The sequence below is a fragment of the Rhynchophorus ferrugineus genome, unplaced genomic scaffold (genome assembly GCF_030347505.1).
Source record: "Rhynchophorus ferrugineus isolate W39M unplaced genomic scaffold, kcgeb_rfMv2 rfM8, whole genome shotgun sequence".
Lineage (NCBI taxonomy): Eukaryota > Metazoa > Arthropoda > Insecta > Coleoptera > Curculionidae > Rhynchophorus > Rhynchophorus ferrugineus.
Genome location: NW_027472587.1, coordinates 19,706,079 through 19,728,129, shown reverse-complemented (window position 1 = coordinate 19,728,129; position 22,051 = coordinate 19,706,079). Strand labels below are relative to the sequence as shown.

At 37.5% G+C, this 22,051-nt stretch overlaps 4 protein-coding genes across 5 annotated transcripts; 2 read left to right on the top strand and 2 right to left on the bottom strand.

Annotated features, from left to right (window-relative positions):
- Nucleotides 1-1,051: 1,051 nt before the first annotated feature.
- Nucleotides 1,052-8,979, bottom strand: tst (superkiller complex helicase subunit twister). The gene is made up of 12 exons (XM_076412783.1): nucleotides 8,693-8,979; nucleotides 8,414-8,633; nucleotides 7,789-8,365; nucleotides 7,436-7,732; nucleotides 6,863-7,240; nucleotides 6,666-6,810; nucleotides 6,479-6,611; nucleotides 4,988-5,133; nucleotides 4,711-4,938; nucleotides 2,791-3,390; nucleotides 2,585-2,735; nucleotides 1,052-1,676 (listed from the first exon to the last, which is right to left on the bottom strand). Exons 1-12 carry the CDS (start codon nucleotides 8,873-8,875, stop codon nucleotides 1,141-1,143), a joined length of 3,594 nt encoding a protein of 1,197 aa, XP_076268898.1. The 5' UTR covers nucleotides 8,876-8,979; the 3' UTR covers nucleotides 1,052-1,140.
- A 353-nt stretch (nucleotides 8,980-9,332) lies between these two features.
- Nucleotides 9,333-18,351, top strand: Eb1 (microtubule-associated protein RP/EB family member 1). Of its 2 annotated transcripts, none has more exons than XM_076412776.1 (6): nucleotides 9,333-9,469; nucleotides 10,079-10,240; nucleotides 10,303-10,409; nucleotides 14,921-15,179; nucleotides 16,410-16,525; nucleotides 17,736-18,351. In XM_076412776.1, exons 2-6 carry the CDS (start codon nucleotides 10,081-10,083, stop codon nucleotides 17,928-17,930), a joined length of 837 nt encoding a protein of 278 aa, XP_076268891.1. In that variant the 5' UTR covers nucleotides 9,333-9,469; nucleotides 10,079-10,080; the 3' UTR covers nucleotides 17,931-18,351. The 2 variants fall into 2 exon arrangements, with proteins under 2 accessions (XP_076268891.1, XP_076268892.1); XM_076412777.1 differs by lacking the exon at nucleotides 14,921-15,179 and adding an exon at nucleotides 10,896-11,121.
- A 151-nt stretch (nucleotides 18,352-18,502) lies between these two features.
- Nucleotides 18,503-19,594, top strand: Rab19 (RAS oncogene family member Rab19). The gene is made up of 5 exons (XM_076412778.1): nucleotides 18,503-18,796; nucleotides 18,858-18,985; nucleotides 19,039-19,252; nucleotides 19,302-19,402; nucleotides 19,454-19,594. The coding sequence occupies exons 1-5, from the start codon at nucleotides 18,584-18,586 to the stop codon at nucleotides 19,455-19,457; spliced, it is 660 nt and encodes a 219-aa protein (XP_076268893.1). The 5' UTR covers nucleotides 18,503-18,583; the 3' UTR covers nucleotides 19,458-19,594.
- A 271-nt stretch (nucleotides 19,595-19,865) lies between these two features.
- LOC143201607 (uncharacterized) lies at nucleotides 19,866-21,775 on the bottom strand. Its single transcript, XM_076412775.1, has 7 exons — nucleotides 21,663-21,775; nucleotides 21,374-21,529; nucleotides 21,181-21,314; nucleotides 20,978-21,119; nucleotides 20,711-20,920; nucleotides 20,504-20,653; nucleotides 19,866-20,445 (listed from the first exon to the last, which is right to left on the bottom strand). Exons 1-7 carry the CDS (start codon nucleotides 21,764-21,766, stop codon nucleotides 20,358-20,360), a joined length of 984 nt encoding a protein of 327 aa, XP_076268890.1. The 5' UTR covers nucleotides 21,767-21,775; the 3' UTR covers nucleotides 19,866-20,357.
- Nucleotides 21,776-22,051: the final 276 nt, after the last annotated feature.

Sequence of the window (22,051 nt, the reverse complement as noted above, 5' to 3'; positions counted from 1 at the left end):
TTCGCCTTTTGATCTCCCTCGTGCAAGATAGCTCATATTAGTTTGTCTTCTATAACTAATTTATCAATTACTTTCTACTTTGTCTTATGTTCCAAGTAATATTCTATGAAACTATTTTGTAACTGTTTATTTTGTATTGAATATTCATTTTAACTCTTGATTCGCAAATTAACGTATTTATTAGGTGCAATATTCGGTTAGTGCTTTATTAAGAAATACATTTACTAATGAAATCTAAAATTATTCAAAAGTCAATGGCAATAAAAATCTTAACAACCTTTAGTACAATGATATATTATGTCTTCGGACCATATCAATTAATAACAGTTCTTAAGGAAGAACAAATTTTCAAGCAAACAAGAACATGTCTTCTCTGAAAAAATGTAAAATATAACTTTACGTGACCGTACTACTCTTAATCGTTTTTTATTCAAACTTGTCATAACTCTTTGACAATTCCAATAATACCGAAATAATCGAAAGTAACACAAAACACTGCTTAAAATTAATTAATATCGTTTAATAATATTTTAATCACTTACTTTTCGTTTTAATAACGTCTGAAATGTAAAAAAAAACATTCACTTAATTTTAACGAACACAATTTTTTATTCCCAGCGAGATTTGACGCTAGTACGTTAATATCGGTTAGCTGACTTTTATTTAGACCGGCAGAATTTGTTAGTATATTTTGTCATCAAACTCACGGCTATTCCAGGTAACTTGATTTAGACGCTTTTTTCTTGTAGAAATACATTGATGTGTAGAGCATATTACACAAAAATATTTCGACTAGTACTTTGTTTTAATATAATGACATCCTGTTTTTTTTTAATATTGAATGTTCCGTTTTTTAATTAAGCCTATTTTATGTACGTCATATGGATAAAAAATAAAGGATTTCACTGAAGTTGTTTCCATTTTTCAATAAGTGGATGTACCAAACTTAAATAATATTGTAATCAGTAGATTTTGTAAAGACAACAGTGTAAGTTACGATTCATAATCATCCATTTGCTGGATGAAACAAAGGATGGGAATGAAATGCGAATAAGATTTCGTTTTTTTAATAATAACGAATATGACAAATGAACAGTAATGTAATCCGTATATTTTACACCTATTTTCTAATACTATTATTTACAGCTTGACCTCCTGGGTGTACAGACTCTCCGCGAAAACGATATTCCGCTTGATCGTCGCCGAGGCGTCCTCCATCTTCTTCTGCAACGCGGGATCGCCGATGATCTTGGCTGCGTCCCTCACGTCGATGATGGTCTCGTTCAGCTGCTGGATGCATCGCACGATGATGCCCTCCTGCACCTCCGTCAGCTTCATGATTTCCGCGAACGCCTCCATGTTGGCCCACCTGTAGACCACGTGGACCAGCGCGAAGTTCAGGTCGCTCTGGAACTCGTCCGTCTGGATCGCTAGCTCCTGCTCCATCTGGGCGATTTTCGCGTGGTGGTACTTGATCTTCGCGATGCCCTCCTTGAGGGTGGGCGTGAGATCTCGTTCGTAATCATTGTCCTCCGTTCTGGCGCGAAAGACGAGCGCGGATAGGAGGGCCGCCACCTCCGACGGATGTAGGTTGACGAACACGTTGTCCAGGACCAGTTCGGTTATGAGCAGCTCGTTCATGCCCATCTCGCAGGCGATGTTACCCTTGAACCTAACTGAAACCACAGAGAAAATAGAGGTTTAATTTTTATAGGCAATTTTGGAGAAGTGTGTTTTAGTCGTGTACTTTTAGTTACTATTTTCGGTTCTAGTAGTTTCATTCGACTGATTTTTAACATTCTGGCCCCGTCGTCCTAGCCGAGACCTTGAAATTATTGTACCGAATTTATGTCATATATGTTTTTTTTGTAGTTTGCTTGTAAATATTAATATATAGCAGCATTTTGGAACGATTTTTTTCAAGATTGATATTGTAATAGGGTAAAAAGATTAAAATTGTGAATGATAAATAGTAAAATACTTTTGACAGTTTTTATGGAAATAATATATTGACTTTTTTTTATTGACTTTTCGCTTCCATAACATTCTCGATTTTTGTTCAAGCCTTTTGATTGTCGAAACTTCTTTCCTAAAATGTTGAAAATTAAACAGTTTTAGGAAATCACCACAATAAGTAGTGCCTGATATATGATATCGGTAGGTGATATATCGAATATTTTTGGTACTTAATTGTAGGGGTTTATTCTCCGACGATATTTAAAAAAAAAACGAAATCGATATATCTGCAACATCAGCCCCCTCGGGACGAGTTTTCTCAAAAATTACTGAAGAAATCGCCTCACGATTGGGAGAAAATCTGAACATGATTATAATTTTGAAATATGTCCATTCAAAAATAAATGAAACTTTATTTAAAAAGGGTCTGGCAATTATTGTGCGATCATTTTTAGTTATGTCATAGATTAGTTTTCTTTCTATGATTAGGTATACATTTAGTTTAGTTCTAATGTCTTCATTGCGAATTGTTTTTTTAAATTGGCCAATCAAAATAGACGTAGCGCAACGTTTTTCCCAGCGAGCCTTATCGAGTTTTATCTCTTAATGTAGTTTTAAAGGAAGTTACCTCTGTTTTGGGGGTCTACATAATCCAGGGCCCTCAAAAGTTCGATCCTGTTCTGATAGTCGGGATAGAGGGTCAGGCTGGCGTTGGATAGTTTATACTCCAGGCTTCTCTTTTTTTCCTCTAAGAATTTCCGTGCGAAGACCATTTCAAACTGGAACATAATAAATGGTAATGGGTCGTTATTCGCGATTCATAATCTTACAAACCTGTTTCTCAAAGTTAGGTATGCGCGTACTGGATAATTGGTCGAGGTACTTCTCCTTGAGATCGTACATTTTGCTGATTCTCTCATACAACTCATAGTCGTTGACCTTCAGGTCATCGATGATGTGCAACAGCTTCAGGCTAGAGCTCCTGGGATTTTCATTGGCCCGCATCGACAACTTGATAAGTTCCTGGATAGCCTGCATGCAGTTCTGACCGGGGGGGTCGAGCTTGAACCGCTCAATCTGTCTCTTCTGCCAATCCTGCAGCACCAGATCTATCTTCACCTTAATATCCTTGGAAGATATCTCGAAGATATCCAGGCCGCTGACGGTGATTACGGTGTGACCGGCGTTGCCGCCCGGCACGAACAGCTGCTCCCTGGTCAAACCCAACATCTGGTACCACAGGTCGTTCTTATCCTGCACCGCGCTTTCCATGGTGGGGTCGGTCAGCACCATGACCTTGTAATTTATCGGGCTCTTGTATCGGTCCACCGACAGTATCAGCGCCAGCTTGTTGCAGTGGGTTTTGTGGGTTATTATAACCAAGGCCCCGGGCACCAATACTTTCTGGATCTTCGGATTGTTCAACAGTTGGGGCTAAATACGTAAAATTAACAACGAAATAGAGTCTAATCAAAATAACAGGGAACAGCTCTATATAAATAATAATAATAATAATATACTATTGAAAATATCCACAAAGATCCAAAAGATATACAGCTATTTGAGAGATGTAGAACATCAGTTCATACATTGTTGGATAATATAGGATTTAAGTGGTGTAAAGTTAATCCACGAAGGGGTTTAATGGAACTTCCAGAGATTGCTTTTAAAATGATACAATTTTTAAAAACATATAACAAAATCAAGGAAGAATTATATCAATTTATATATTTGAAAGAGACATTGATATTTCAGAATGAGACAATAGCATTAGGACAAGAAATGTTGATGGAAAAAGGTAAATGTTAGAATAACAATTTATTAGGTTTTTTTCATGCTGGAAACAGGAATGCTTAATAACACCTTCAGTTTGGATGAAATAGATCACACAAAAAGAAGAAATTGCCAAATAATGGAATCGTGAACAAATGCTGAATAGATTGGGAATTAACAGCTTAGTTATTCACTTGAATATGGGGTTATGATTCAATAGTCATAATTTCCAAGACAGGGCGAGGAGAGTGGAAACAACTAAAGGCACGCACATAATTAATAGAATAAAATTGTAGAAAATGGTACTGTAGAGCGTCAAAGATTTGTGTGCACAGATATGATTGTCATTGTTCAGAATTAAACATGAACATTAGGTTAGAAGGTATGAGGAAGAATGAATAATAATTGTTCTGTAGATATGGAAAATGCATTAGAGAGAATTCAGTGATTAATTTTATCAAGAATGGTGTACACAGGTAGTAGCAGAATATATAGAAAATACAGTGATATCAAGATGACTTAACCAGTAAACACACCATCGAAGGAAACAAGAACTAAACGTAAAAGGTAAATATGCTCTCGAATGAAAATAAAATACATTACTTTGATATATAATTGTTAATTACGTGGGCCAACGCTCCAGGGGGATACCACTATTTAAAAATATGTGCGTAGTATTTTACATCGTGGGTAGTGTAGAAAAGAGTTCAATGTAAATATAATAAAACAAGTCTAACCTACAAACTATTATAACTGTGTTCTTAATTGTAGTTTTAAGATGTTAAAATTAATTATATTTGATAACAGTATTTTTGTTTAATTATTTTATTTACATTAGAATTTTCTTGTATGTTAAAGCCAAACTGAACCAAAACGCAGAGTTGACGCGACAACATTGCGACGTTTTGACGTTACAAATTTCGATGACGCGTATACAAACACCCTTTGAACAGACTATAGATGAATTTTTTCCAACGTTACCATAATAACACTCCTGTGAGACAAGAACTCGCTGGCGGCCTTGTAGAACTTGACCAGAGGCTGCAGGTATCCGCTCAGTTCCTCGTGAGAGACCTCCTGCAGTTGCTCGTCGATTTTCTCCAGTTCCAGTTGCATGTCGGCCACTTGTTTCTGATGCTCCGCCTCACCGAAACTCCTCGACATCATACCCTCCACGCTGATGCTCTCCACCCTCAGCAAGCTCAGCACCTACGGACGTCCCATGACCTTCGAATAACGACCATCACATCGATCTTACCATTCCGTAGGTCAATCTGAACTGACTCGAGAGTTTGCTAGGCAGCCCGATCATGGTACCCTTGAGTTCGGAATCTGAGGGTACGAACAGCTTGCACAGGATGATCACAGTACCTTTTTCGTCTTTACCTCGACGTCCGGCTCGACCTACATCATTTAATACAGACGTGTTTACAATAGAATCTTTATACCTCTAGTTTTTTGTTAACAAAAAATACGTGACAAAAAACATGTCTTTAATAATAATAATAACAATAAATATGACATTAAATCAAACCAAAACCAGTGCAATAACACCGAAAGACTGAAAACAAAAAAATCAATAAACACCAAGGAGCTAAAAGTATTTTCAGTCATACTTCTCAACATGTACAGATAAGATCATAATTACTAAAAGAACGGATAACATGCTACAATAATTAATAAACTAACAATAGGGCAAAAACTGGGATTGAAAATGCATAAATAAATATCAAGAAAACAAGAGCTGAAGAGGTAGACACTCAGATATTTAAGAAAAATAAAAAGTAACAACCAAGGGTAGAGAGAGTAGCAGAAAATAAAAATGTAATAAAAATTAATAATGAATTACAGAAAGTAATAAAAAGCACAGAGTAAAGTGACTAGAATATACGCTGAGATGTACTAATAAATATAATTTCAGGATAAATGACAATCGGAAAAAGGAAAACCTAGATCAGGATGGCGAAGCCTGAAATTGGAAGGCAAAAACAGACAGAAACTGACTGTACTTCAAAGAATCAAGAAAGCCTCTTTGAGGTGTTTAGATTTTACGTCATACATTAAATACGTTAATAATCCATTAACTGTCAGATGCATATTAATGATTTCATTGTCTACTTTCAAAATTTATTTTTCCAGGGATAATAGTTTTAGGACATTGCAAATATTATAAGTGTATACCTTTTGTGTAAAATATAGCTATAAGTTATTATAATTGAGGAATACATATTGATGTATTTTCTCACACTCGTCTTGCTTGTGAATTAATCAAAATACAAATATAATTAAGATTGTACAAAGCGTATCTAATAAAGGTGTTATAAAAAAATTGCAGATATTATTCTACTAATTATTATAAATTTATATACATCTGTTTAATGTCTGCAATATTGATTGATCAAATAAAAATGTATACCGTTCTAATAAGATTTATAGCGAGCCAAGAACAACACTCGAATATCATATTTGTTTAGTATGAAGTAGCCTCGTGTCTGCCTATGTATGTATTATTATTTGAAAATTGTAGTCAGTGATTTGCATAGGTTCACCGTAAAATGCTTCAAAAATATGAAGGGCCTGTATCCTGAATATTGGATTTTAAATAATAGTTTTAGATTAATAAACAAGTTTCATTTTGGAAGTTTTCAGTTCTTTGGCACAACTTAAATACTAGAAATAAATTCTGAAAGAGAGTTGACGCCGAATCTTTCGGATTAACTCGATATTTAATAGGTCTTGACATTCTTACCTGCCATCTGTATGTATTCGGCTGGCAGAAGGTATCTTCGTTCCATCCCATCATGTTTCTTGATCGAATCGAAAATAACAGTTCTTGCAGGCATATTGACGCCCATAGCGAATGTCTCCGTCGCGAAAAGGATCTAAAATCACGTATTTAATTCCGACGCTAACTTGGTGACTTTGTATCGAGTTACTTTTATGAGACCTCGTTGGAACAACATCTCCACAATCTCCTTGACGATAGGCAACACCCCACTATGATGAATACCGATGCCCCTGCCTAGGATATTCCTCATCTTCACTATCTGGGGAATGTCTTGATCGGGCTTGGTCAACGACCTGTCCAGAGCTACCGTGATTATCGGAAAACAAACGAGCGTTGCGGGCATACCTGATGCATTTGTTGAAGAACATCGTGATGAGGCTCTTCTCCTTCTGCGTGGTCAAGTCCAAGCTAGACAAGATCTCGGCGTTCGTGTCGCACTTCTGTCGGGAGAAAATGAACACCACCACCGGTAAAAGGTCGGATTTTCTCAGGTGGTCGATCAGACTGAGCCACAGCGTTTTCTCCTGCTGCTTGTTGAAATACTTTATGTTCTTGTCCTTGATGGGCTCCAGGGCTAGCTTTGCTCTCCTGTAGCCGTCATCCAGCCATCGATCGGCGTCCAACACTAGGAACCTGTCGTTTTTACTGCCGCCCCATCGGCCGGTGTAGAGGAAATGTTGCAAGGGGACTGGTCTCTTTAACGTTGTTATCACGTAGACTTTTCTGTATTGTAAATAATAAATAGGGAATGTTATATTTCCTACAAATTTATACAATTCGTTTAAACTGGCAGCGTTGCAGAATTAATTTTTGTTAGGGATCTATGGTAATTTTTTATTTTATGATTATTGTTGGTGTTATTCATTTGTTTACAGAAGGTTACTTTGTTGTATTGTTTTCTTTGACAGGTGTATTTACCTTTGATGCGTACGTCCTAACCAATCGGCAAATTCTATGGTATTCGGGGCGGTGGCGCTCAATAGCACGACACAAACGTGGGCTGGTAACATGATAAGCACCTGTTCCCAAACGTGTCCCCTTTCCCGGTCGTTGATATAGTGTACCTCGTCGAAGATGACGTACTCCAAGTCTCGGGTGATGTCGCTGCCGCAATACAGCATCGAACGTAGGATCTCTGTGGTCATGATCAAGCAAGACGCCTTCTGATTGATCTGGAAATCACCAGTTATCAAACCGACGTCGTCGAACTCGTCTCTGGAAACATAGAGGGTAAAAAGAACGTTTTGTTTGAGAAAATACTGATGCTCTACTTAAAATCCCGGTATTTCTGGTTGGACAAGGCTTTGATGGGCGATGTGTATATTGTCCGAGTCATGTGCCGTTGCGAGAGCGCTATTGCATACTCGGCGACCACTGTCTTACCAGCGGAGGTGTGGGCCGCTACGAACACGTGATTGTGCTGCTCCAGCTGAAGAATCGCCAGTTTCTGGAAGGTGTCCAGTTCGAAGGGGAACAGCTTGGCCATTTCCGGTATTTTCTTCTCAAAGTCCTTCACGGGGTTGGTGGCGTCCAGCAGAATCGCCCATTCGCTGCCTTTGACAGGTGCTGGAGGCGGTACCGAGGTTAAGCTGATTATCTGAGGCTCTTTGGGTACCACTTCCTTCTCCTCGGGCAACATTTCGGTTTCTGCTTCCGCCTCGACTTCATCCTCATATTGCGATCCAAAGAACTCCAATTCTGACCCACCGGTTTTGGTCAGAAGGTTAGTTTCCTTATTAATAACATCTAATAAATTTACTGTTTTCGGTTTATTGAGAATGCTATAACCATCGACGTCTTCAGGTAGTTCTAGCCCACTGCTAAATCCAGGAGGTACAGTTAATAGTTCTAAAACAACACCATATAACAATAATTCTCACATAAATATGTTCGAACCTTTGTCCTCTAACAGTAAATTTCCTTTTGGAAGATTCAATACTGGTTCAGGAAAACTGCCCGGCTGAAAGGGGACGTACATTGCACTGCCCCTGACAGATTCGCTGGGTGGCGCCGGAGCCCTGTTAAATGACATGGAATTTTTCGCGTCCGCGCCCACGCATTTTAGTGGCACTTCACGAAAACCTATGATTTGACCGGTATCCATGTCTCTTTGTACCTAAAAGTTCTCAAGTCGAGAAACTATTCTATCTATTCAATTAATACTTGAATTCGTACTTGCAACGTGCTGGATATCGGGGATAAGTTGTATTTAAAGAGGGTCTGTGGATTCGGAGAGCGGCTCCAAGCCTCCTGACTTCTTTCATATTTATGTATTGGTAAATTTTCCGGACACAACAAATAATTGCTCAAGTCGTCTTCAATATCCGGTAAAACTGGCGGTGGCTTGATCGAAGTCATTTTGCATGATATAAAAACTACAGATTATAGATAAATAATCCTAAACTTATATTTTTAATGTTTTGTTTTGTTTCTCATTAGTTAGTAAAGGTTAAAGTGAAGATAATCTTCTTAAAACAAATACGTTTTTGAAACCCTGCAAATTAATAATACCCTATTTAGTAATAAAAATACTTATATTTGTGCTATATATATTAAGTGATTAATTTAATCGAGTTATAATTGTAATAAGTCATTAAATTGAATTTAATTTAAATTATAAGTTCTGCAGCATACTTCTGAAATCAATGTATATATATATATATATATATATATATATATATATATATATATAAGTAATTTAAATAGAAAAGGCACATAAGAAAATATATATTACACAAAACTTTCTAATAATTAGATAATTGAAATAATTTTTTTTCTATGGTCTTGAATTTGAAGGTAGTTACATTTTTATGACAGTTACTTTGTCGATGTAAGTTGGTCATACTGTTTTAAATGGCTGGTAGGCCGGTGAACAAAGTTTTACTCCGATGAACCACTCCCGATTTTGTTTTAAGTGATTTTTAAAAAAGACATATAACATATACAGCTCAGGTAAATATACGCCTTTTTCTCGTGTTAGTTAGACTATGCGTATAGATGGTAGAGAGGATTTCAAGAAGGAGAAAATTACAAATGACATTTTCACCTGTACACCAAACGTCATGGCTACGTTTATCGAAAATCAACTTGAAATTTACGGTTAAATTTTCGTTATTTCGCGATAGCAGAGCGGTACGCAATATTCAACTATATAAGGAAACGAAGAGATTCGCCTGCTTTATCGATAAGTGCTCCTTTGTGTTTTGGAGTCTATTTTTAGAGCGGTGCGTTGGTAATATATAGTAACGGTTGTACAACGGTTTTTGACGCATCAAAAAAGAAGCCGTACTCTTTTTTGTCCGAGGGTATTTCTCTAGTCTTTTTTGATCTCGTCCGTAGGATGATTTTTATATCTCAGCGCATTCTTGAAATTCTCGTCTGAATAGGCGGGCCTGAGAACGGCCCAGTCATGTAATAAAAAGATGTTACCGACGATCGCACACTCCTTGACGTGATCGGTAAAATTCGTCAACGTTCTGTGCGATTTGTCGCGAACAATGGCCCCCTTCGCTATCGCTAATGAAAACAATGAATGATTAGTCTGTCTTCTTGTCCTTTCAGAGATGGCAGTTAATGTTTATTCAACAAATGTAACGTCAGAAAACTTATCCAGGCATGATATGCTGGCCTGGGTGAATGAGTGCCTGCAAAGCAGTTTCAAAAAAATTGAAGAACTTTGTACTGGCGCTGCCTATTGTCAGTTTATGGACATGCTGTTTCCCGGTGAGCCTTGCCTAATACCCTTCTAGAATATTAATGGGAACAATGACCGTGTTTCATTACAGGGTCTGTCCAATTAAAGAGGGTAAAGTTCCGAACGAATTTAGAGCATGAATACATACAAAACTTCAAAATTCTGCAAGCTGCTTTCAAAAAGATGTCCGTCGATAAGGTAAGTCTACGCCGAGCACTCGTGAATATTAAATATTAGCGATTGCATACGAGAAATATGCGGTACTTTCTTCGCCAACTACGGCGCCGTCGCGGAGAAAGTACGCTGAATGTAGCAGTTTTTGAAAATTTCGGTAATTGTTCTTTTATGTCTCGACTGTTCAAGGCAAGGCCGTCGTCGATTTTTTTTTATCAAAAAACGTCTTTTGACCTTTCTCCTTCCAAAAAAAAACAAAGAAACGATTGATTAAATCGCCTTTATTACATTTTAATCGTAATTTTTTTTCAAGAATCGCTACGATATCGATTTATTTTACAAGTTGTTTGATTCGGAGGTTTCACGACGATACTCCAAGAAACCCCGCGGTAAGGGTTTCCTGTATTATTGGCGAGAAACTGTGCCAGAACTAGATCTAGAGATTTGTGACGAGAGATTACTATAGAGTGGGTTTAGAAAAAAAAACCAAAAGTAACACCGATCTTGTAGATCATTCCGGTCGACAAACTGATAAAGGGCAGGTTCCAAGACAACTTTGAGTTCCTGCAGTGGTTCAAGAAGTTCTTCGACGCCAACTACGACGGGCGCGACTACGACGCCCTGGATAGCCGGGGAAACGTGGCCCTTGGCTCGGGTTTGAACCAGTCCAACGGCAACCTCCATCACCACCACCCAGCGCCCTTGACGCACAGGGTAGCCCCGGCCACCAAACATGGTACTGTTCATATAACGACACGCGAGCAGAAGTCTCGTCGGGGCTCAGGGCGGCGGGGGAAACGTTGTTCGTCTCTTTCCGCTTTTGTGGGTTCCGGTTTGATTGTTGAGTCGGTATGGACGACGGGTTTTGGTTTTAATCGACTGTACTAGAAAATAACACAAATAGCACGAATTTCAACCTAAAGGTGTCTCTCTCAGTGGTAGTTCCCATAAGTTTAGAGTAAGTAATAAGGAAAAACATATATAAATTTAATAAATGAACGAGTGAATGCCCCAAAACTCCCACAAAGAACTATCGCTGCTTTCTATAACCTAAAATGAATATTACATTTCTACAAATGGATATTGGTAACATATTTGACGTCATCTATAACGTGAGTCAGTTGTCTTATTGGACAGGCTATACATTCTTTTGAGTGAATCACTCTTCCTGCCTTTTTTATTTGATTTGCCGTTATACCAGCAAACAATATATACTTCAAAAAAGATAGGTTTTTATCTCTGCCCCTGCTCACTATTAACATTTTTCTAGGAAAATTAAAATTCGACCGCAATAGATCTGAGATTAATGAGAGAATAGTGAACCAGTGATTTCACCAGCAGGAGATTGTTGTCGTACATGATTCAATTATCGATTTATTCAATTGTGCCATTTTTTTAAATTAAATGTATCCCTTACAGAAGTATAACAATTGCCCCAGCATTGAAAAAGTGTTACCTATTGTTTGCTGATTTTCTATGACATTGAAAGAATGAACAAACATTAAGTTAGCTTTGATTATTTGCATCTCTAAACATAAGTATTTATTGGATTAGCAAAAGCTTTTTTCCATAAAAAAAGGTCTTCGAAACAGTTATAATTGCATTGTAGTTTTCTTCGAAGAAATGCAGTTTAATTGCAAGGTACATTAAGACTTACTGAATGACAGACAAGAAGTGGTTATGGTAGATTCAATGTTCCTAGTACTATTTGTTAGTTATGCTTTATTTCGCCCAAGGCTAGTGTTCAACTGTATATTTCCTTTGTGGGTTATTATTTATTATCTTTGATCACCTTTTAATACATTTATAAACCGCTTTTTGTCCATTCTGTTTTTATTCTTATACTAGTTCTTATTGCCTCCACTTTAATGCTCGATTTTTTTCATTTCTATGATCCTAGTTATCCGTTCTCCTGATTCTTCGTTGGGCTCCACACATCATTTCTGATCTATATATGAAATTTGAGTCTGATTTTTATTTTATCTTTGTTTCTCCTCAATGCAACCGATTATCCTTCTACTATTTGTTCTAATATATTTTTCAGGGTGGGGTCTTCCTTTTAGTTTAGTTTTAGCCTGGATTTACTAAGATTATTGTCACATCAATATGTTAAACAAAGAACAAAACGTAGATCACCTCGCCGTGCTTTTATGTCCTTTTTTAGTGTAGTGTCTGTCTAATAATCAGTCCATGCCGACTGCTGTTTGTGTTTGTCGTTTCAAGCAACGTTTCCTCACCGTCGGTGAACGTTTTTCTTTAGCTAGCAGGCTTGGAACGCAGCAGGACATTCGGGAACTGTCTCTCGCTCATCCTCATGTCCCCACAACCCCGTAGAACAGCGCCCACTACTTCTGCTAATTCTAATTTTAGCGTTCCCATCGAAACTTTCATTTGATTTTTATCATTTGTTTTTCCGTTGTTTGTTATTGCTTTTTTATTATAAATGTTTTGCGTTAATAGCGATAACAAGTTGCGTTTTATAACATGGAGGATACTTGCACGATTTTTCTGTTGATTAACCAATATTTTATGATATTTATTGCGTCTGTTATCGAGGCAGGCTATTTATGGTTTATCTGTTTCGTAAGATTTCACATGAAATACCAACAATTTTTGGTTCATTTATAATTTAATGGTATGTTTTTTTTGTAAGTCAAGCTAGCTTTATTGTTAGTTTATCGAGATTCAATTGTTTCAATAGTGTATGGAAAAAATGTGATGATGCTATAAAATCTCTGGTGGAACTAATAGGTTACGAATAGACATAATTGGGTATGAGACATTTTTATTTCCGTCGAAATAACCGGGCGAAGCGCAAGTGGTAACAGAGAAAACTCAGTAGGTGTCTCTGGAGGAAAGTTTCGCAACAGCAACATTCAATATGCGATAATTTGATTGGTTAGTTTAAATTTGCATTTAAAAAAGATCTTGTTGTGAAGGTATTTTATTGGTTCTCCCCGAGGTCACATTTTATCGTCCAATAAACCTAAATTAAATTTATCAGACAGATTTATTAAATAAAATTCAATTTAAACATATATAAAGTGTATATATAGAAATAATATATAACATACATATAAAACAAATACAAAAAAGGTTTACTATATACATTTTTTAGTGGTTTCAATTTAATAAGATCTATTACAGTTCTCTATTTTGTTTTATTATACAGAAAAAAATCCTCCTCTTTCCCATTTATAATTCTAATAATTTTAATTTAAAAATATATCATACATTATTCCTTATCTTAGTATAACAGGTCAATTGAAAAGTCCCCGACCTGACGCATGGATGGCGCTACTGGAATTAAATCCATATGTTTTTTAGTTAGCCTTAACCCTCAAAAGATGAGTGTATAAATTTTAGACATGGTGAAATGAACACCGAAGACGGTGGGACGCCCAAAAGAGGTTGTTACCGACGACCACATTAAAAAAATCCACAAAAAAGATTTTGAATGGCCGTAAATTGAAATTGAATGAAATAGCAGACACTCTATAGATATCAACTGAACGTGCACATCATATGTTTCACGAATATTTGGATATGAGGAAGCTCTGTGCAAAGTGGGTGCCGCGCGAGCTCACTTTTAACCAAAAACAAGGACGAGTTGATGATTCGGAGCAGTGTTTGAAGATGATCAAGCGTAATTAACCCGAGTTTTTGCGTCTATATGTGACAGTGGATGAAACATGGCTCCATCATTTCACTCCGAAGTCCAATCGACAGTCTTCCGAGTGGACTTCACACGATGAACCCGCTCCAAAGCGTGGGAAAACGCAACAGTCGGCTGGCAAGGTTATGGCGTCTGTTTTTTGGGATGCGCATGGAATAATTTTCATTGACTACCTTGAAAAAGGAAGGACCATCAACAGCGACTATTACATAGCGTTATTGGACCGAAATCGCCGAAAAACGGCCGCATTTGAAGAAAAAGAAAGTGCTGCTTCGCCAAGAAATGCACCATGTCAAAAGTCCATGAATTGGGCTTCGAATTGCTTCCTCATCCACCGTATTCTCCATATCTGACCCCCCAGCGACTATATCCTGTTCCTGTTCTCAGATCTCAAAAGAATGCTCGCTGGGAAGAAATTTTCGTCGAATGAGGAGGTGATCGCCGAAATTGGGGCCTGTTTTAAAGCAAAGGACAAATCGTACTACAAAAATGGTATCGAAATGTAATGTGTTTTACTATGGTAGGCCGGGGACTTTTCAATTGATGTGTTACTTAACGAAAAAATGGCGTAATAAACAAACAATCGCGTTATAGAAATGAACCAATCAAATGCCTTTGTGGGGAGAATTCAGAACGAACCAATCAAATGCTTCGTACAAGTTACCCCTCAGTCTTGATGGGGCCACTCAAAACAATTCGCCTATGTAAATTAATCCTTTATTTATTAATGTATGGTGCAAGTATCCTTCGACTAGGGCGGTTGAGACGGGTTCTTACCTCTACCAATACCGACAATGACCGATCTAACTGTTCTCGCACCCATCGCCTTCACCATTACCATAACCTCACAAACTTTTAGATAGTGGCAATTGACAAGCTGGTGAAGGGCCGTTTCCAGGACAACTTCGAGTTCCTGCAATGGTTCAAGAAGTTCTTCGACGCCAACTACCGGGGAAACGATTACGACGCCCTCGCCGCCCGGGACGGACAGCCCATGGGCAACGGAGGGGCTAACGTGCCCAAGGGACCCGGCATGTTGCAGCGCAAACCGGCTCCCGTGCAAGCGGTAGCCTCGCCCACCAAAAACGACACGAGACCTGTCGGCCGGGCCAGAGCTAGTACGTCATTCATGCCTGTTGTTTACCGAACGAGTGACTGGACGCGTGCACGAGTGGATGTAGGGGAGGGTTGTTCATAAAGTAACACTGCAATATTCTAGTAATCGATTGTATTTGTGTAAGTCGTAAAACCGAACCTTATCGTTAAGTTATGGACAACCCGGAGCGAATTTTTTCATAGGCGGCCTTGTTCGCGTCAAAATCGATTGTTATTGGCGAGATTGAATTGTTTAAATGCTTGTAGCGACAGAGGACATTATTTGTCAGATCATCTGATCCAATTATCAACAAAAATAAACAAATTTTAAAGGTAGTCTTTTCGAGTACATATTTTTTGTTAACTATCGTCTAAATGATCTACTTAATGCTTAAAGTATCCACTTAAAATAATATAAATAAAATCTTTTAATTGAGGCATTGAAAACCTTAATGAAAACAAAAGAAACAATACAAAGTTAGTGAACAAACAAATATGATTTATTTCAATATTTATTTAATTAAATTTAACCATATAACACGAATAATAAACAAATAGATGTAGATTATCCTATTGCGCATGCGCAGAGCGGAGAAATCATATATTACATCTTGGCTGTTTGGATGTGTTTTTTCTTGGACTGAGTATCATTCGAGTTGGCTGTGACAAATCTAATGGAAGAGTTATTTTCGTTTTGCTTCTGTTTATTTTTTCTTTCATCAGATTTGTGGTTTGATTGTTGCGTGCTGACTTGACAGATTTTGTCTTTTTGTCAGATCAGAGAGTGTGGACTAGTACGCTGAAAATCCATCATGAAATGTATATACCGTCATCACTAACCGACTTGGCGGCGGCACAAACCTGATGAAACAATTGTTTCCGCTTTGCTGCGGTTAAATTATCGTCTTTCGTCAGGTCTGTGATCCAGGGATTGTCGTGTGCTTACTACTGTGAAGTGTAACGAAAAGAAGTGTCGGTTTTGGTAAACGTCCATCACGTACCGCCAACAAATGAAGGTCGAAGATTTTCAAGTTTTCTTGTACATAGTCTCATCGTTTTTCATTTTTTTTTCTTGGTTCCGCATGACCTTTCCAAATTAACGCTTCTCTGTCTTTCTCACTCTGTCGTTTGGCGTTTTGTTTTCGTTTTATTTTTTATTTTAATACACTTCACCGCTTCCGCAACACACAAACGCGCCCACTTCTTTCGGAACTATGTTAACCCACGCATTAATCGATCATTGCCGTTTCTAGTGCCCAAAGCAGCGCCGATCAGATCACCTGCCGCAAGAACAGCGGCTCCCAATAGAAATGCCGGCGACCTGTCCGGTAAAATAGAGGATCTTACGAATCAAATTTCGGAGTATAAGGTAAGTGTCGTTGAGTGCAGGAGAAAAGGTGTCAAGCCCTATAATTGATTTCAAATGTGCTGCTCAAAATTCAATACCCCCATAATTTATTTATTCATTTACTGTGTACACGTTTTCTAGCGTTGAATATAACCATATTATACATCATATACGATTAAATTATTTCCAAAATAAAAATTATTACCTGAGTACAACATTCTGTATAACATTGACTTGCTTTTGTTTAACAGAACACAGTCACTCTATAATTTGACATATTAGAAAATAATTGAATGAAAATAGGGATTCAAATTGTTTTAGATATATATCTCATGTGTATTCCTTATAGCAAAACAAAAAAGAGTTGACGTATATAATTAGCAAATATACAGAATTACATATTTTTCAAAAGCAGAGCAGGAAAAGCACTGCATAAATAGCATTTTTATTGGCCATATTTGAGTGAAAATAGCAAGGAATAAATAAATGTCATTCATATATAGCGATCTGTAAGATATAATGTGACTTTTAGTTTCGTTAGATTCAATACTTAAATGTACATATTTAGAAAAAATTGCCGTTCTAGTCAAATTTGAATGCTATTTGTTAACATTTTCTGTCAGTTGCATCGGTAATGTAACTCTTTCATCAAGCCTATGGTTTTAGTAAACTTAGACAATTTTTGTTTTTTGACGTTATACCTGCTTTTAAGCCTAATTCTGGAGAATCTCTGCATGCGGGCCAGGATTCGAAATTGCAACATGCCTGTTAAAAATTATATGTATATTTGAAGAATGTAATATAAATAAATTACTTTTGAATTGACATATTAACCTAATATGTTGAGACAATGGCATGTCTGTATCCACGGTTATATTTTTTTTATTTTTCATATTGTCCTTCATTTATTATGGTTAACATAAAATTTTCTAAGTTAATACGTTATGTCTGAGTTATTTAATAGAAAAAGGCAGTTTTTTTTCTTTGTAGACTTTAATTTCTTACAGATATTATATATTTTTAAGATGTAGTAATTATATTAGGTGGTGCTGGTGGTAAGAATAAGTATAAAGGCTATAACTGTCAAGTGTGATGATAATAGCGATACAGGCATAACCTTTATCATCTTACGCATGTGCACGTTGATTCATTCATAGGGCTTGACGACGTCCTGTACGTCCTATCGGGTTTGGTCGCTTGTATGTCAGCTCATTGGTCCCATTGGTTACAGTTAACTGTAGAGGGCCTTGAAAAGGAACGTGATTTCTATTTTGGAAAGCTTAGGGATATTGAAGTTATGTGTCAGGAATCGGAAGACGAAAATCCCCTGATACAGAAGATCTTAGAAGTATTATACGCAACGGAGGAGGGCTTCGCGCCTCCCGAAGAACTGGAAGGCGGTGCCGGGGACGAAGACGAATACTGAAACTAGCTAAAATAATTCGCATTTTTTTTTAACCAGAGAGAAAACGAGAAAAAAAAATCCAATTATTCACTAAGTTATTATCGATGCAATGTTAATAAATCCTAGCAACATGCCCTAACTTTTTTTACGTTAAGTTTGTTTGAAAAAATATACTTTTACCGAGTGTGTTGCTTATATGAGAATTTTACTGCTGTTGTTCTTGTAGTAGTGAAAAGAAAATAATGAGAAAACGCTTTCAGTCGTAATAACCATGCACCGATAACAGTTGCCTAAAGCTGGTGTACATACATTTTTTAAAACGCCCTCATCGTAAACGTTGTCACGTTTTTTCCCTATTTTTTAGAATTTTTCTACTATGTTTTTAATGTTAGATTATTTGTCATATACAAAACTTGTCATAAATACATTTATAATTATTCAATTCTCGTTTTATTTCCCATCGCCACTTCCGTTCTTTCTCGATTCCCAATTAGTCTTTCCGTTCTTCATCTTCGTAGAGGCAACGGTACGGTATTAAAGCAAACCTGGAGTTTTATGGCATAATAAATTTATAAGAAGAAGAAGTCATAATATGACATTCTCCGATTAACCTATTTTTAGAATGTAAATAGTCCTTGTTCCTTCAAAAAAAAAAACAAATAAGAATCTCGAACATGACAACTCGGAATCCCACCACCTTGATGACAATCCCCACGGAAGAAGCGTTCGATTTTTTATTTAAGATAGTACTAATCGGAGACTGCGGTACTGGGAAAACTTGTGTAGTTCAAAGGTTTAAAAATGGCACTTTTATTGAGAAACACGGCAATACGATAGGCGTGGACTTCTCCATGAAGACCGTGATGGTAGACGGTAAAAAAGTTAAGGTACATAGAATCGAGGTGGGCGTCGGAAGCGATCTGGTCTCGACTTAGTTGTTTTTTTTAGCTTCAAATATGGGACACTGCTGGCCAGGAAAGGTTTCGCACGATCACCCAGAGCTACTACCGGTCGGCCAATGGTGTCATTATCGTGTATGATATTACCAAGAGATCGTCGTTCCTCTCTGTTGCCAGGTACTAACCTAATTTATCCCCAAATCTAAACAATTTAAATATTATTTTAATAGATGGGTAGATGAAGTTCGTAGATACTCAGGAAGTTCTGTATTGTTAGCCTTAGTCGGTAATAAAGCTGATTTGGAAAGCTGTCGCGAGGTAGAGTTTGATGAAGCAGAGGGATTGAGTCAGTATATGCCAGAGGTACTGTTTGTCCTAGAAGCCAGTGCGAAAGATAACTCCAATATTGAAGAAGCATTTATGTATTTGGCAACGGAACTAAAGGTACCAAACCACATATTTCTCAGAATTAATCTACCTGGATATTTTATAGAGACGTCAGGACAATGGTATGCTGGAGCAGGACGAAGAGGAAACCGTTAGGTTGGGTGACAGTCGGGCTGTCTCAAAATGCAGCAGTTGTCGGAATATATTGTGAGGGTTGACGTCGAATATATCACAAGTAAAGTGCCTTATAAATTTTAGGTAATGCTCCAGTTTCTCGCCAAAGAGTGTTAGATAAAACTGGTAAAACAAATCACTTGCCAGAACTTTGATATATATCCCGCTCTTGTTTTTATATAATCTCAATTCGCTTTTGTTTTACGTTTTAAGTACAAAGAGTAAGCCCGAAAGTAACACTGATTTACATTTATTTACTCGAGCGTGTAAAGCGCTCATTGTATATTCTATTTCGTAACATGCAATATTAGGTTAGGTATTTATTTAACCAAAGTATATATATTTATGTTCAATAAGCCCGAGTAATGTGTCAATCGAGTGACAGTCGTCAATGTCAATTATGGTCAAAGGTAAATTGACTTCAAGACCTACCCTTTATACTTCTATTTTATCTCTATGATCTATAAATGTTGGTGTCGTCAAAAAAATACTCGTATAATATTTAAGATCCTATATTAAATTTAATGTATCCGTCCTAATACACCCCTAAATTTCTATCTTACTCAATATATATATTTATATAAATTATAAAACAAAAATAAATACTATTTACACTATTACGTCTCCGCACTATAGATTATCTTTTACGTATATACAATAAATAATCGAGTAACCTTTTAATAATGCCAAATAAAAACAAATACTATTTACATGTATAATTTGAGCAATGCTGTCGAATATACAGGGCCTACGTGACAATAAAGGTAACCTGCATATCGAAATTGTTTTATTTTTGTTTCACCATGCTGTTAAAAATATATTTATGTAAACGTTTACAGTCTTCATTGCTGTGTTACATCGCCCTTACCCCCTCCCCGCCAGCCCTTCTCCATTATTCGGCGTATATATTCAGAACAGAATGGCAAATGATCCTTGGACGTTGTTTTGACTTAGTTTTGATCACACTGTTTTCTAGTTTATCACTATGTTACATATTGGACGGTTGGTAGATCAGTTTGGAGGTGACCTCCTCGTCTTCCTGGGGGTCCGGTATATTGTTAGTTTCGATTTCTTCGCTGGAATAACACGGAATAAAGAAAATGAAGATTTGGTAAATTATTTCGAGGTGATTACCTGTAACGGTTATGTTTACTGGCGAATAACGATTTGGGACAGTCCTTCATGTAGGGCCAGCATTCGGACGGACTTCCCTCCAGACCTTTTCCCGCCTTCTCCGCTTCAACGTACTCCTTCATTACCTCGGAGAAAGGCGATTTGCTAGCACTAAAATGGAGAAAATTTACTGATTGGGGGGTTTTAGTATTGAGGCGGGTTGAATACCTTAAAAACAATTTGAGCATTTCTCCTAATAATCCGAATCCTTTCATCGGATAAGCGTGTACTTCACAGATAGCTCTTAATAAACACGCTCGGCCGTCCATACCAAAGTTCTCTAGTAATTCCTCGATGGCAACGTACAACAAGGCTCTTTCGCCGCCATGGAAGTGACCAGTTGCAGGCGGTTGCTGAATGGGCAGGTCCTCCGTTGATCTGTTAACGTTAATTTTAATTGCGGTTGGTCTAGTAGGCGGTGATGCGAGTCCTTACCTTTTACCTCTTCGTTCCAGTATACCACCGATGTAGTCGGCCAAGATACCGCCGGCTGCTCGGCCCATGGAGCGAGCTAGAAGCGGTGGGAGAACACCGTAGGGGTTTTCGTTGTCGGTGAGGCCCAGCTTGTCAAAATCGACTGAAAGCAATTGATACGTGAATTTTTTTATGGTTGTAGATATCGAACCGTGTTTCCTTACTTGTAAACGGCAGACTGGCGGTTAAATTAGAGAAGAAGCCTTCCGGGGGATGACGAACGAAGGGCATCGAGAGGGATGGCGATATAACCAGCGTGGTACCAGGAGGTAACGCCAATCGCCCGTCTTCAGTCACCCTTCATTAAATATCGATAATATTTAGTCTAGGGTAAGTCAAATCAGGTGTATCGCTTACCATAATATCCTTTTTTGTCTCGATTTCGGTTGATTACTATTCTGCGTGATCATTTGTTCCTTGGGCATGGCCGGAGACATCAGGAAGCTCAACAATATCACCGTCACCCAATGATTCGTCGCTGATTTCAGTGAGTAAGATGATATACAGGCCATTCTATTTAAAAGGAACAATATTAATTACGAAGATGGTTTTTATTACGGTTTTTATGTCTAGAGAAGAAATATTCTCCCTAAATAGCAGTTTTTTCCGCAAAAATTATCGATTACACGGTAACAGTTATGTTTACGTTATTTTTTGCCGTCCCTCCCAGGTAATACGATTTTTGTGTTTATGTACTGGCTGGAGGCGTCTCGGTAGGCCGTGCTCGCCGATACTCGTTATGGAAATCATTCACTCACCGTGTCCTTGGCCAAGAAATCCCAAAAGACCCAGTGGGTCACGTCCAATATTACGACTTAATTCGGATTCTGTGTTAATATCGATATTTATACGATTTTATAGGGAATTTATCGGCAAGAAAATATACGTCAATGGAAAATTGAGGTTAAGAACCTTTCATCGCGTTGAGATATAAATAATAGTGGGAACAATATGAAGATCGAAGGAGTTAATTAATTAAGCGTATAAAAAAACGAAAATTGAAGCGAAGCTTCTTGATTATCTTAATTTTATAGG